General features: G+C 33.7%; 1 protein-coding gene and 2 long non-coding RNA genes across 3 annotated transcripts in view; 2 read left to right on the top strand and 1 right to left on the bottom strand.

Moving 5' to 3' along the window:
- The window catches only part of LOC129794509 (uncharacterized), a 57,555-nt gene that overhangs the window by 14,837 nt on the left and 26,765 nt on the right, over positions 1–15,953 (top strand). The window contains exon 3 of the mRNA XM_055835261.1: positions 2,221–2,278. Coding sequence (XP_055691236.1) covers positions 2,221–2,278 — 58 coding nt within the window. The remainder of the gene's footprint in view (positions 1–2,220; positions 2,279–15,953) is intronic.
- LOC129796338 (uncharacterized) lies at positions 11,827–15,368 on the top strand. Its single transcript, XR_008751218.1, has 2 exons — positions 11,827–12,758; positions 14,121–15,368. It is a non-coding gene; the product is annotated as an uncharacterized LOC129796338 (long non-coding RNA).
- On the bottom strand, positions 12,931–14,116 carry LOC129796337 (uncharacterized). The gene is made up of 2 exons (XR_008751217.1): positions 13,537–14,116; positions 12,931–13,474 (listed from the first exon to the last, which is right to left on the bottom strand). It is a non-coding gene; the product is annotated as an uncharacterized LOC129796337 (long non-coding RNA).

Genomic DNA, 15,953 nt, shown 5'->3' with positions numbered 1-15,953 from the left:
CATTGCACGTTTAGCCAATCGGGAGGTGGAGACTATAAAACTATATAGCTAATTATAGGTACACCATTAGAGAGAGCCTGCATGACCTGATGTCAAGGAGGGAGGTGGGATTGAGTTAAAACACCTGACAATCTGTGAATTACACCAGACACGGTGCTCTTTTTGCCTGACATGCCCTCCTTTTTCCTACCTCAACCACTCACGATTCATCACGCGCCTTCTCGAGTGCTTTTTTGCACCACCGTAAAAGCTCAAACTAATAAGGATTGCTGAATCATAAATTGCCTTTAGTCTTTTTTATCTCGTGGGATTTTAAAGCGCCAAACTAGTAATTTTATAGGGTTGTCCCATAATTATTTGGACTGATCCTCATCCATATTTTCATCAGAGAATAAACAAAAGCTTGAAGAAAATTTGAGATTTGATTTTTCATTTAGAAAGCTCAAAAATGAATTTTCGCCTTCCCAAATATTTGCACTGTTTGCCTCAAAATTACATATTAGAACTTTTTAACCCTGAAGGATTTTATTGGTCACTGTGGTCAATTCATTTTTTTAAACGAAAAATTCAACTGTTAGAAATATCGCAACCTCCTGGGTTAATATGACAAAGGGTGTGATGAATTATCCTGTTTTAAAATATTAAATTCAAAAAGCATTCAGGAAAAACAGTGGGAAAATAGGAAAGTGAAAAACATATGTATTTATTGCTAAACAGCCATTTTTTGTCCCCTAACATAAACGCTATTCAAGAGCGTTCAAAATGGCGAAAGTGAGGTTAAGTTTGTTATTGTAATCCATAGAACTATGGTAATTGTGGAAATTTTGTTTTTTTATTATCTGTATTTGATTGAATTTTCACAAAATGATCTTTTTCTTGTCTCTGAAAGGGTTAATCTATACTTACTATTCTTTCCCCTATCAAACATAACCTTATTTGAGGTTAAGGTTTCCCTAAATGACGGTTAACTATTTGAACTTTCAATGAACTTTTCTTTTCAATATATGGTCAGCACGGTCAGCAAATTGATGTTCATTGGGCACCTTTGGGCATATGGTTGGGTGTACCTTTTAAAAGCTTCCGGTGGGCAGTGCTCCGTGTCAGGTCTTAAGAGCCTCCGTACGATGATCTTGCGATGTTATAAAATCAGCTGCGAAGCTCAAAATGTTGAAGAAGAAAAAAATAACACAGCGTGGTGGAGAACAATGAGGTGATCTAATCCAGGTGCTAAAGGTGGTCGCGGTGCTGTGCATGGATTCAGTCTGATAGACACCTCAAGGTGGGGCACTGCCGATTGACCATGGTGCCATATTCGAAATGAGAGAATGAGTGCGCGCCAAGTGACTTCCATCAAGAATGGTCTCCGCCGCACAAATCACCTGTTGATGTTGCCATTTGGGCACTTGTATGCGCGGTGTAATTTTTGCAAGACACAGAGAGGTCTTGCGGGGGAAAATTTGCATAATTTATTGTTTCACATGCACAGGTACATTTATTTATTTTAATTTATTAGATATTACCAGTTAGTTTATGTTTCCCCATTGGAAATTTATTATTTTCCATATCTTACTTACTTATTAGTGGCTATTTCTTGGGTTTTTGTCGTGCCCCTTTAACCTCACTCTTTTTTGTACAGGTTAGGAATTTTGCGCGTCATACCGCCATCTTTTTTTGTAGTAGTAGTTCATGTGTCTTTCACACTCACTATTAGCGCTGCCGGCGGTGGTTCTTTAAAACAAATATAGTTCTACTATACATTTGTGTTACACGACAACATAAACTCATTGAATTAATAAAATAACTCTCTGGGGCTTATTTGCCGCCTCAAGAAAATTAACATAATTTGTTCATCAATGCTTTAAGATTGTAGCAAAGTGTGTTCACAAATCTTTATGCTAGAAAATGTACTTGCATAGTCATTCCCGTCTAACATTGCTGTTATAATTAAAGCTGACAACTATGAATTATAACGTGAACAGATCAAATCTCTTTTTGAACATTTTTAAATATATTACCAAGTCCGAAAGAGATCACCACCTTTTTGCCAAGCTTTTTGCCTATATATCTGAACTCAAAAAAAATCAAGTGAAGGTTGAAGCAATATTTGGGGATTTTTTTTGGAGCTTGTGTGTGCCTAAATCGGGCGTCAGCTCCTCCTCTCCAAGATCTTTTCCGCAATCTCACCGTATGCTTATACAATCACTGATGATTTAATTGCAGGCAGAGGGCCCTCCAGTTCAGCTAGAACCCGTAGATCTCAGTCTGCGATCACCTCGTGGTAAGTTGTTGATTTTTTTTTGCTTTTCTAATTTTTTTTATTATTATTGTTTCATGGGGACGTTTTTTCTGTGATCACCACGAGACGTGTAAAAAAGAAAGAAAATCGTGAGAATGTATTATATATGTTGTTTCGTAAGAACTTAAATGTTTCTTTTTGTGCCCATAACTGACCACCATACAGATGAAGAGCTATTATTTCAATTAGGCTCTTTGAGAAGTGGTTCAGAGCTCCTAATCGCGAATGTGAAGATCGAAAAAAAAGGAGTCTCCCGTGTGATTAATGGCCACCAACTGAGCGAGGTCAGACCATAATTGTGCCATTCTCTGAGAAAAATTGATCTGAATTGGATCAATTAAGAGGCCTTTTTTGCATGGTACACACAACACCGCGTAATTTGTTGACACATCGATTTTATTGCGGATCGATTTAGATCTGCGGGATCTCACACAAAAGCATGTGTGTTGGTCAAGTTCAAAGACTTTGGTGAGAAAGAATATTGTTGTAACATTGAGGTGTTGATACAATTTGTGAAAGAAATCAAAATATTTGACTAATGTTGGAGCTTTGAGGTTTTTTTTCTCTAATTTGAGGTCGTTGTATTTTTTTTGGGTTTGTGTCCGCAATAGATAATTTATTCATTTATTATTTAGGCGTAAAGTTGACGAGAGAAGACTTATCAAAAGACTTTACATTGTTTTTCTGTTCGATAGTTGAAGCCCAATTAAATCAGTTTTCAGTGTGTCAATGATTTATCTGGATTAATTTAAATAATAGATGAAAGGTTTGGTATGTGTCTTGACTAAGTCATTTATATTTATTCATGCTATATTGCTGAAAAGACAAAAAAAAGTAAAGAAGAATCCATTAAACAGCTAAATCTCAAAATCTTCTTATATAATTTATCGCAACTCATTATAGGAGATTCGATATTAAAACATCAGATATTTTATGAGTTTCCAAAACGATCACCCATCTTCCTCCACTTACTTGTCATTTATCATTAATGTTTAAAAAAAAATTATAATGCGCCTCTCACGAAATTTCATGCTGTTTGGCTTTTTTTGACAAGATATGCTGCCCAGAGGGAAATAAACGTCTTTCACCTCTCACAAAAGCAACAGATTGCAATCGATAATTGCACATTGAGACCCCAAGCTCTAAGAATTTATTCTCTGTTGACGCATAAAACACACATACATTTTGCATGAATGGGAAGAGGGTGGAAGGGGGCCTATATGTTTTCTTTCTCACATAAAGTATGCCGCACCAATTATCCCCAATTCATGAGGCGGCATTTGTCGCAAAAAGCATTTGCACACACAGGTCCGTGCGGGAGAAAGGATTTTTATCCAGGTGAGTGTGCAATCAAGAGCAATTTTCCATCCATAATCTCATACTACATAGGTTGATACGAAAAGTGCAGCAATTGCTGAAACCTTTCTAATTGCACCTGTTTCACCATATTTTTGCCATACAGTGTAGCACTTTATGCATTTTTGATACTTTCCCATCATTTTAGGGAGAGCAGGAGAGGGTGGTGATGAATTAAAAAGTAAAGGGAATAGATTTCTGTTTAATCGAATGTCTATTCAATAAATTTAAAGAACTTTAAGATTGATTTTAAGAATAAATCACAGGAAATTGTGTTATTTTTTTTATTAATTAAAATATTAAGAATTCTAAGGTGAAAATGGAGGAAAAGTAGTCTAGATAATTTAAAAGTGAATCTATACTTACCGAAGGAAATAATGTTGAAATAATATTGGATTGTGCGATATTTATTCGGAGAAATATGAATCTTTTGGGATTAGATTAGATTAGATTAAAATAAGGGGGCGGCTGCATAAGCAGCCGACTGCACCCAGGCCTCTATTTGGGCCCCTTATGCAATCCCCTTTAATCTTTTGGGATAATTCAATAGTTGTTGTTATTTTACTGAAATTCTTTTTTATTGAAATTTTGGTCAAATCAGAAAAAATAACATTAAATTTTAAAAAGATAAAAATTGAAAATACATAGTTAAAAAAAATAAATAAATTTTTTTTGATCTGACCATAATTAAAAGGTTATTTTTTATTGACTTATTGAAAATTCCAAATTTTCCACCTACACATGCATCCAACTGTCGTAAATTGTGGTTTAATATTTGAAAATTAGTTTTTATTAAAAAAAAAAATCAATTTATCTAATTTTTTACAGCAAAATCTTGTAAAAAAAAAGATAAAATGATATTTTCCTAAAACTTCCGTCATCTGGCGCCATCTGTGGTGTGTACCCCTCCCTTTCTAGTCGCCTAAGAACTAGCTATTAAAAAGCAATTGTATGTATAAAAATACTTCGTCCCAATTAATTCCATTGCCCTTGCATTATTTAATCAACAAAGAACTTAAACTAATCGAGATTGTTGCATTCTTGCTGCACAAAATTCTCTCTCATTCTCACAACATATTAGTTTTTACTTTATATAGTCTTCTGATTGGTCAGTGCTTGTGGGATTTTATTTGATTTTCATGCTATAAAACCTTGAAAGTTGGTTGCATAAGTTTATCTGATAGAAGAATTTAAAAAGCAAGAAAAAAAAATAGAACAGTGCAATATCTCTGAAATTAAATCCACAAGACACCCACATACACACATTTTCAATTTCTTATGCGTACCCCAAGAAGCATTTGCATAAAGAAATTGAGTGATTTATTGAGGCAGAAAAGACGTCCAGATGGTGCTTATTTTGCAAAAAAAAGGAGAAGTGCAAGAGCCCCTGTGGCATGAAAATCAACTCAATTTTATTGCATTTTTTTCTTAACTTCCTCGACATGATTTGACTCCTTGATAAGTTAATCTCATGTGAAGGGTGAAAGATTTATCAAGTCAATTTAAAAAATTATTACTACAATTTTTTCCTTCTTTTTTTCACGAACTCACAATGCGTAATTTTATGCATTTCTCATGTGAGAATTTGGGCGATAATTGTACGTTTTATGTACTTTCAACTTCGCACAATATAACTTTCAAAAAAAGACACGAAATTCTTTCACTTTATCACCTCTCAGGTAGGAAGAAGAAAAAAAAAACAATATGTTGGCTTTAATTGGAAGATGTGGGTGGAGCTTCTAAGGAGATTCGTGATAATTCTGCGAGTGTCACTAACAAGCGCGCGAGTTTTATTTTGCAAAAATAAAAACTTTTACATAAGCTTTTTGTATATATTTCTCTTTTGCCATTTTAATTGCAAATATTCCACCAAATAAGATTTATGTCTCTTTGGAGGTTTTTCGTTTCATTTCAAAATTGCACTGCCTAAAGGTTAAATGCATTTGCAATGAATATTTCAGTATTAAAGACAAAAAAAAATACTTTGTGCCTTTTTCACCATTTATTTCTTTATCTTTTTAATTTTTCCGAGATGTTGGCGAATGTTTTTTTTTTGCCAGTTTTTGCCAAGTGAGAGAAAATTCAAATGAGGTTAATCTACGCAAACAATGGAAATTTATGTATTTTCAAGGTGTTTATCATGCTGCAAGATATTCCACATTTTGGTGTTTAATTTTGAAATTATTTATTTTTTAAATATTCATTTATTTATTAATTTTCTTTATTAATTTTATTTTAAAAAAATTGCCAAGGAAAAGTTATTTGATTTTTAAAAGTGGGTGATTTCAAACAAATTCTTGAGAAAATTTGCAATTTTTATATACTTAGGAGCTATTATTCTTAGTTTTCATGCCAATGGGCGTTTGATTTTCAAAGATTTGCGACTTTACACCACTCATTTCACAATTTTTTGCTCTTTTGTATAAAACTTTAGCAATTTCTAAGGAAGTTTCTTGCTTAATTAAAGAATTTTGTTAATAGAATGATCCTTTGTTTCTAAAAGTATGCGATTTTTGCCATTTTTTGACAATTTCTTCAATAGTTTTTCAATTTCTTTCCTTTTATGCGATTTTTCAGACTATATTTTACTAAAAATAATTTTAAACAATATTTTTCTTAAAGAAAATTTATAAAAAAAAATGAATAGAATATTGATTTGGAAACTGATTTGGTTAACATTAAATACTTAAAGATTGTATGAAAAATTTATAAGTTTATTCTCTTTTAGAATTTTTCTTCTTGTCGATTAGAAGAAAATTTTCCTTTCAACTCCTCTAAGACTATTTTTTTTAATTTTAAAAGAATTATTTTTTCTTTAACAGTTGAGTAAATAAAGGCAGTGTCTAAGGCATCTTGTTCTCACAGTATATATTCCTCTCTGTCAATTGATTCGCAAAGAGACGTGTTATCATGTCGTGAATTTCCTCCGTTGTCCCAGTAAAATGCATTCTTGCTTGAATTCTTATACTGCCACGGCATTGGGATGATGATGGGTGTGGGAATGAGAATAGATAGACAAAATACACACACGAAATCTTTTACTTGTGAGGTAAGATAGAATAAATTTTGCGGTAAAATACTTGGAAATTCGTGTTGATTGTGCTCACGAACTTGACCTTTCGCATGACCCGGCGGGCATCGTCTTCAGCATAGAATAAACTTCTTTATATAGATTTCGGAGAAGAGAAAGAGAATTTATCTCAATGTGCGGTGGAAGAGTCTCTCAAATGAGGAAGAAATCAATGTACTACATAACGAATTTTATTGAACTTCCCAGCTTCCACATTTCCCATGAGGCGCACATACAATGTATACATGTGGGAAAAATGCGGGTTAATTTTTTTTACCCATTTTATATTCATTTCACATAAACCAATTCCAAAAAATACGTGTGCCAAAAACGTGAACTTGGAATTTTGGACGGGCTTGTTTTAGTAAAGAAGAGAAGGTTTTTTATGCTGAAATTTTAACTTAAAAGTTTGTAAAATTACACATAATTTAAAATAAAATAAAACTGAATTAAAATTTTTAAAAAATTCTAAATTTTTAAAGATTAACTTCTTTTTTTTCATATTATTGTTTTAACTCTTTTCTTGCTTTTAAAATTCTATTTGTGAAAAAAAAATTCTCTAATAAAATCTCTTTAATTTTTTTTATATTGTTACTAAATTACAATTTCGGTGCGGATCTCTCAATTCGATAGGATTTTTATTAATCTCACAACGTGATCCGATAAAAATTTCTCTTAAATTCAGAATTAAATTCTCAATCAGTGTGGGGAACACCCAAATTGATTGAATTGCGAAATGCACACGATTTTCTGGGCGCACCCCATTTGGGGTCTTTTGGTGGCTCGTTTTTTTTCATTCTCTCTGTTTTTCTCTCTTTCTCATTTGATCGTGCCTTGAGGGAGGGAGAGAGAGAGAGGGAGGCACATAGGTAAATATGTGGTATTGATGGTATAAGATTGGTGAAAGAAAATGGCAAAAATGTCAAGTTGCAAGGAATTTCCTTTGCAAAAAGTTCCCACGTTTTTGTTGATGCATTTAAAAAGGCACATTCACACGATCCACAACCACCCAAAAGGCGTGGTTTTGACTCTTTAATGGCACCAAAACTGACGTCTTCGTCGTAAGCGAAAACACAACAGGAGAGACACTTTAACAAAAGCAAAACCCATCGCGCGCAAATGTTGCCAATTTGAAAGCTCAGAAGAAAGAAAAGCCATATACATAGCAGGGATTACAAGAAGTTTTTGGATGCGACGCAGAGAGATCCCACAAAGTTCGTTAAGAGACACACAAAAAAAACGATCTATTGAGAAAAGAAATCGTGAATCAATTTCTTTGAGTTTGATTTTCTCATCTCTCTCTCGCGCGGGGTTTTTCTTAAAGAAAAACGCCACAAGGAGAGACCATGGGAGACGAAAAGTGCGATCACGATCTCTTCAATATTCCCCCCTCGTGATCGTGTGCAATTGTTTGCGCGGGAAAAAGGTGATCGTCGCAGAAGTCAATGACTATTGTGAAATGTGCGACCACACAGTGCATGCAAGCACAAGGAATTAAAATATAAAATTCGCGAAATGTTAATAAAATGGAAAAATATTGCCTCAATAAATAAATTATTGTCTCATATTTCAGCGGGTGGAATTTAAATATCTTTCAATGCATCATTGGTGGCATAAATTCAATGTTGAATATCTCATCCGCACTGCAAACAGCACGAGACGCCAATTATCACGTCATTGTGAGAAATTTACTCGCGGGCTGGGCAGGAAGCCCTCTGTCTGGTCTTTTTTTAGCCTTTGATAAGACTTCTGGCATTTACTCTACACCCTGTGTGTGATATTGATGTAAAGAAAATGAATAAGATGTTCATTCTATGTTCTTATTAATACAATTTAAACGCGGAAGCGCATACTTCAACAAAAAATCAGAAAGAAAAAAATCTTTGCATCTGTCTGAATTGAAAGTTAATAAATTCTTTTAAAAATAAAATACTTAAAATTATTATTTCCGAAGGAAAGGTGTTGATTATACCTCTTTCACGCATGAAACAAGTTACTTTTTCAAAAAAAAGAAAGGGACTCCTTGCAGAAATTATATGTTTGCTCCGAAGAAATTAAATTCAGCGCAAGAAGCATTTGAGTAGCAATATTGAGTCGCATTTCGCGTATCACGTTAAATCTGCCGATTTAATCAGACGAAGAGAGAATATTGCATAAATGGGAGAACACGCGATAGAGAATTATTTTATGAAAACGATGTCTTGTGGTGTCAGTACGGTGAGTAACGGGATTGCGGAAGTAACTTCTTCAGGTGGTTTTATATATATTATATTAAGTGGGATTCACGTTGAGGCGTAAGGCGAATGCGTAAGCAAAAAAAAAGAGACTTCTTCTTTACTTTTTTGGGAAAATTATAGAAGAAGAGAATCAAGGATCAACTGAAAAGGTGACAAAAATCGTCCCAAAAATGCAAACAATTGGATAAAGTTCAATACTAATTCCGACTTAGTTAGTCTCTTAAGTCACGTTTAAGGTTTTTAAGTCAATCATCAGTTTAGAATGATTTCTACGAATTACGATGCTCAAAGACGATAAAAATATGAATCTGAGTGTCTTAAAATGTATAGATAATCGAAAAATAATCGAAAGTGCATTTAGTATCAATTCATTGATCTAAAAAAAATTAGGCCTGACCTTAAAAAATTAGGTATAGCAAAAAAACATTAGGACCTAGCCTAAAAAAAAAATTTAAGCCTAGCTTGAAATATTTAAACCTAGCTTAAAAAATAGAACTAACCCAGACAAGTTTAAGGAAACTTAGACTTGACTTCAGAAACTTAACTTAAGCTTCAATAGGGCTATAAAACCATGAAAACTATCTTAGTTGATCCCTTAATAAGCCTTGATAATAAAGTTTTGGTTTAGGAAAGAGTTTCGGGAGAGTGTTAAACTGAATAATCCTCCTTACTCTGTTTACGCGCATTCTGTTTACTTCTCTGTGTGAATCCCCTAAATCCTTTCAGAATTAATAAATGCTTTCAAATTGTCACGCAAAATAGGCGATGATCAACACGTTGGCTGTTGGGACAACTTTCAGCACCACCTTTTTGTGTGCATCTCCAACGTCAACTGTGCCAATCAAGGTCTTGCAAATTTCCCGTCTATTTTGATTATCATTTATTGGGTATTTTTTTTGTACCTGGGTCGTAGTCACGCGGACGCCCCGGAGGATGGCGTAATTAAATTTTTAGTGTACAAGACAATTCAGGCATTGGGTACAACGGTAGATTACATGCGGAGAAGCAAATTTGTTGATGCAGAAAACAAGCATTTGGCCTCAACATGCTAAAAAGTATTATATACATACATATGTATATGGAAAACACTTTGTACGTACAACCGAAGGCGGTGTGGAGACACCTTCGAGACACCATGGGCATTAACATTTTAATTTATTCAATGAAATTGCAAACGCGATGATGGCGGGATTTCTCCACTATACCTACCCCATAGGAATTCATCCGCGTATCATGCAACGGGACAAACAATTTACTCTCTCACCTCAATATGCGCACCTGAAAATGCCTATCAAACACCAAATGCTGCCCTCGTGCTTATGATGCGTATGAAATAAAGTGCTACTCATTCACTAATGCATTGATAAGAGTTGCTGTACCAATTCTTGAGCTTGTGTGTTCAGAAGATTGTACGGAAAAATTGATTAAGAATTAAATTATTTTAGCTATGATATACTCTGAAATGTACGAAATTAAAAACAGAATTTTTCTAAACAATTTTAGAAGGAACAATTTTCTGGTTTCTTGTGTTTCACAAAACTATGATTCCGGATTTTTTACATTCTTTACAGTTTTCTGATTTTTCTTCTTTTTCATTTTAGTTTTAGAATTTCCGCACTAGAAACGAGTGAATGGATGAAAGCAATTTTTTTTTATGTTTCGTAGATCGATTATTTGGTTTCTAATGTTTTGTATAACTTTTGTCAAGTTTACACTCTCTTGGAACGTTTTTCCTGTTTCTAAAGTTCTGCAGAATTCACTTTTTCATATTCTTTGGAATTACTTTCAGATTTTTCTTATCCTGCCGGAAGAATGTTCTGATTTCTCATGATCTGTGGAAGTATATAGTTTCTGATTTCTTATGATCTACAAAGTGATTTATTTCACATTTTCCACCAAAAGATTTTACGTATTGTGGAACTATTTTCTTCCAAAATAAGCTTCAAGAGCTTAAGATTGAATAAGAAAGGGGGAAAGAATGAAAAGGAAAGGAAAGGATACAAAAAATAAATTTCTAGTTTCTCGTATTCTACAAAGTTCCTTTCCGATTTTATTTTTAATTTGTTTTACAATCATTTTGCAGAGCTTTCAATGTAAAAAAAATCAAGAAAATATTCAGAGAAGTATTTCTTTGAGTGTAATCGTGAGGGGCAAATTTAAAATGCATAACTGACCTCTGACTGAAAATGTCCTAATCTGTGTCTCCCATTGCCCATTAGAGTGTATTAGATACTTAAATATTCTAACTCACGATATGAGGAAAATCAAAACCAATAAATCATGAAATAATTTTGTGTAATTTATTGGTTATTTATTGGATGGAAAATGCAAAGATAGAAGTGGTTGTGTTTTTCGTTTTAAGAGCAGAATATGTCCATTTAAAAAGCATTTTTGCGTAACTACTCAGCAAGAATCGCAAGGTGATGGTGTTTTTTTTGCAGTGTATGAATTTTGCAGTGAAAACAGCATAAAATTGCTTTTCTTTCTGTGCTAAATTGAAATTTTAAAGTGCATTCGTGGTGCGCAGGTGATTGAATGCAAAAAAAAACAACACAAGCGCGCGGTATTGATGAGAAATTGCAAAATAATACGGAGCGCGAAATGAAAACTGAAAACACAATTTATCCCTGATTATTTTCTCACCTAAAATTTGCATAAAAGATATAGGTGGTATACGCCGAAGTCCAATATTGCAATAAACTTTTCAATTTTATATACCGCCTTTCACCTGGTGTGGCTCACAATATACTTTTCCGTCTCTGTTTTTCCCAGCTCAGGCGGCTGCCAATTTATTGCACTATTGCTGGACTTTTCTTCCCCTGTGCCCCCTTTTTGTCCTTTTCCCTCAAAAGAAAAAAATAACTCCACAGAAAGATTAGATGGGAGAAATATAAAGGTATAGATGTGTCTAAAATGTTGGCATAAAAAGGAATTAAATATTGAATTACATTTTGTGCATAATCCAATTATTTTTCATGATTTATTGATCATCATTTTTGAGAGTCACACCGCATTTATATTTTACATTTAATGCCCAATGCACATTTTAATAGCACTCAGAGCACCCCTTGAGCTAATGTCTCGGTTATGCCGCCTGCTCATGAGAGAGAGATGTGCATTGTGCACCATTCTAATGGTGAGAATGATGGGATAATTTATGTTGTCATTGCATCCTCATTAAAACACTCAATCCCCAATATGAGCACGAGCAAATCTGATGAGAACACCATCGTACATACACCTCCAAGGGATTCACTTCTGCAATTGTTCAAGACGATTGTAGAAAAAAAAAGGAGGAGGCATGTCGTGCTAAAAATAGGTTCATTGCAGAATTAAATAGCATTAAAGGTGCAATAAAACATGAGAAATAAAAGTCATATAGCTTGTATACACATATGTATATGTAAGTAATGGAAGAAACTTCACTGACACTATAAATTACACGACATCGAGATATTCCCTCCGAGCCAAAATCTTTCAGATCCCACTGCGAAAAATCGCAATCACAACTAGCAGTTTTCTTCACTCACTGCCGTCTCAAATTGAGTGTCTTCTGAGAAGGATTAAGAGGCGCTAAGAATGATTTATGGGGGGTTTTTAAATTTTCACGTGAAATTTATAATAAAACGTATTCTAATAAATCTCAATTTTATGGATAAATTTCTTTGTGAAATACGAAGAATCAGGGCAAATGAAAATTTGATCTAAAAAATCTTCAGACTTTGAGCACTAAGAGCATTCAGTTTTGTATTTAAAGGAATAACTGATAAAAGTACAGAATGTGGGAGAAATACTATAGGTAATTAATTGATGTAGATGTAGATGTAGATGTGTGTAGTCTCCTTGTGGCGGTAGTTTTCATATGTGGCACAGATGCTTTATAGACAACAAGTGTCCTCTAACATCCTTACTGCTCATATACTACCAGTTTTAAAATAATCCAATTAAAAATTGAGAAATAAAACAAGTTCTCAATTTTTTCAGTTTCCTATAATTCCTTTTATCCATCAAATCTTACTAAACAATACAATGAGAAGAAGTTTCTTCTATTAGTTGTGTTCCTATGAGAATCCTTTATTTTGTTGCGATAAGATATCACTCATTTATGCAACCGCTCTTCAAATATTCAAGTATTGTGAATTATTATAATCAATTCACACATATTCCTTGAAGTTCTAAATTTTCTATTCTATCACTATTTCCCTGAAATTTATTGATGATTACTTCAAAATTTCCTTTTAAGTTGCAAAAGCAAGCAACTCCATCAATTTTGATCCAAAATCCTATTATTCTTTGAAAATTTATAAATGGGTACTTTTTCCTGCCAGATAGACTCCTCCTGTTTCGGTGGAAATAACTGACTACAAAAAGTCCCATTCGAACCCTCAATCAAACTTCTTATACATTCTAAAGACTGTACTTATTCTTCGTTAATCAAGGATTCAGCCAGGTACAGCAGTCCTTAACGAAGGGCACAATCTTAGTCCCCAAAATCCATTAAATCCTTGTAATATCCTGCAGTGGAAAACTCGTATATGAGCCATTTCTAGCAGAAGTGAAATCACAATCATACAGACCTCCTTTTCAGGATTACTCCGAATGATAACTCCCACAACTGATCAGAAATTCGCCCACACCATCACGAGTTTCACATGCATTTTTCCGAGTCCAAAAAATCATTCAAAACCGAGTCGTACATCCCCCTCCATTATCTCTTCAAATGAGATAAACGTTATTCTGAGTAACAAATCTGTGTGACTGATAATCCATCAGCACATCGAGAAATGGAGAGAAGTCCAACACATCCAAATCATCACAAAAATCCACAATCCTCGAGTCTCCCAATCTACACACACTACAACCCCAATCACTGCACGGTAACGGTGTTGAGCTGCAAATTTGCTGCCGATGTCTCGCTTCAGCTCCAATGCCGCAGAATTTGGTTTCCCTCGATGATCTCCATGGATAATTTTGCAAGGAAAAGGGAGCCATCCTTTCTCCATTCACAATGTTTATGCACTCAGGTGATGCCAACACTATTCCGGACTAGGCCAGTCACAGAAAAGCACTATACATTTGCCGAAGACACTCATAAAATTACTCAAAACTTTTTAACGCATGAGAGTGATGTTGCTCGGTCAAATGACAAAACCGGACCTAGGTAATTAATTAGTTTGATACAGTCTTTTCTGTAGGAAAAAAGCCCTCATATTGTTGAACCCCGATAGCCCACTATTGTTTTAACAAAATTTGTAGAATTTACGTAGATGAGGCTAAAGAAGATGTTTTGATAACATAGAAATCTCATTTGAAAATATTCTTAGAATAAATATCGCGATACAAAGAACGAATGTTTCAATGTTTCTATGTTTCATGCTGCCGCGAAGAGGTTAACCCTTTAACGTCCAATGTGAAACATAAAAACATTGAAACATGCGCTCTTTTATCGCGATTTTTATTCTATGATTTTTTTTTAGAGGACTTTTCTCACTCAGAACGTCTTCTTTGACCCCTTATGCGTGAATTTGATGCATTTGTAACATGGAAAAACAATTACATTCATAAATAATTGAAAAAATAAAATGTTTCACGTTTGGGTCAGCGTATGACCCAAAAAACCTTAAAGGGTTAATGAAAATTAACTATTCAATTCCAATTAAATTGAAAAAAAAAATAGAAAAATTTACTTGACGCAACATTTATATTTTGCCTGGCACGAAAAGAACATAACCTGAATATTTTGCTTTTATTTTTTTTTAAATTTTATTCATCAGGAAAATTTTCCTTTTTTAACCCTTTTAGGTCCGCGATCAATCTAACGAGCTGATTGAAATAAAAATATTTTTTTTTTTTAATTTTAAAAATCCTAACTCAAAAATTTTCGGTTTTTCGTCCTGAGAGTCCTTGGGGATGTCCTTTTGATGTCATAAAATGATCAAGGATTAAAAAGACATAGTCTTGTACTAATTTGGATACAATATTCATCAAATAAATATACAAAATGAAATATTTTCAAAATTGAGCCTTTGGGTCAGCGTATGACCCAATGGACCTGAAAACCGGATTGAAGAACATTTTGAACATTTTGAAGCAATCAACTGATAGTTTTAGGTTTCATATAAAAAAAAAACTTTAGGTAAACCTGGGTTAAAATTCAACTAATTTTGGCATCAAGAAGGATTTTCTCAGGAAATTTTTGAAATTTTCACGAAGTCTAATTTTAAACTTGTCCATAAAAGTCAATAATCAACCAATTTAACTGATTTTTTTCCTGAAAATACTAAATCTCCTTTAATCGAATCTTTTCGACTTTTGAGAAAATATAAGAACTTTTTTTTGCCATCAGATCAGAATAAACAAAGAAAATTGCCCAGATTAAAAAAAACTGAATCAACAATAAAAAAGAAAAGAATATGGAAACTGGAATAACCGATATCTGGCACAAAACCTACTTAAAGAAAAGAAACTTGAAAATTGAAATAAGTGGTAACTTCAGAAGTCTATATCTCCGGTTCTACAACACCTAGAGCGGTCATCGACCTATCGTTGGAAAGGTCTCAATGTCCTCTATAACATACGAAAAAATCATGATAATCAGACAAACAGTATTAAAAATATAGTACTTTGAAAAATGTGAAAATCGCCCTCCTAATAGAAAAATATGACCTTCCATGACCTCTAGCGGCTAAACCGGGAACTGCCCCGGTCTAGGACCACTCGGACTTTCTTTCTAGTGCCTCAAAGAAGATTTACTGAGATTTTGGTCCAAATATAACAGGGGTATTTTTCCTGAGTACTTGTGGCCATGTTCTTTTCAAGAAAGATCTCTTGATGTGCCTTCAATCAAACTTATCATGTTCTTAAAGTTGCTCATGTCTTTAAAGTTTTTTTCTATTAATAAAATAATCTGTTTTAATCGAAATTGTTGACGCGCTCATAAAATATTGAGCACCACCATAAATTTCATCCAATATATCGCGAAATATTCCCGTGT

Source organism: Lutzomyia longipalpis, chromosome 4 (genome assembly GCF_024334085.1).
Source record: "Lutzomyia longipalpis isolate SR_M1_2022 chromosome 4, ASM2433408v1".
Lineage (NCBI taxonomy): Eukaryota > Metazoa > Arthropoda > Insecta > Diptera > Psychodidae > Lutzomyia > Lutzomyia longipalpis.
This window is presented reverse-complemented; position numbering and strand designations above follow the sequence as displayed.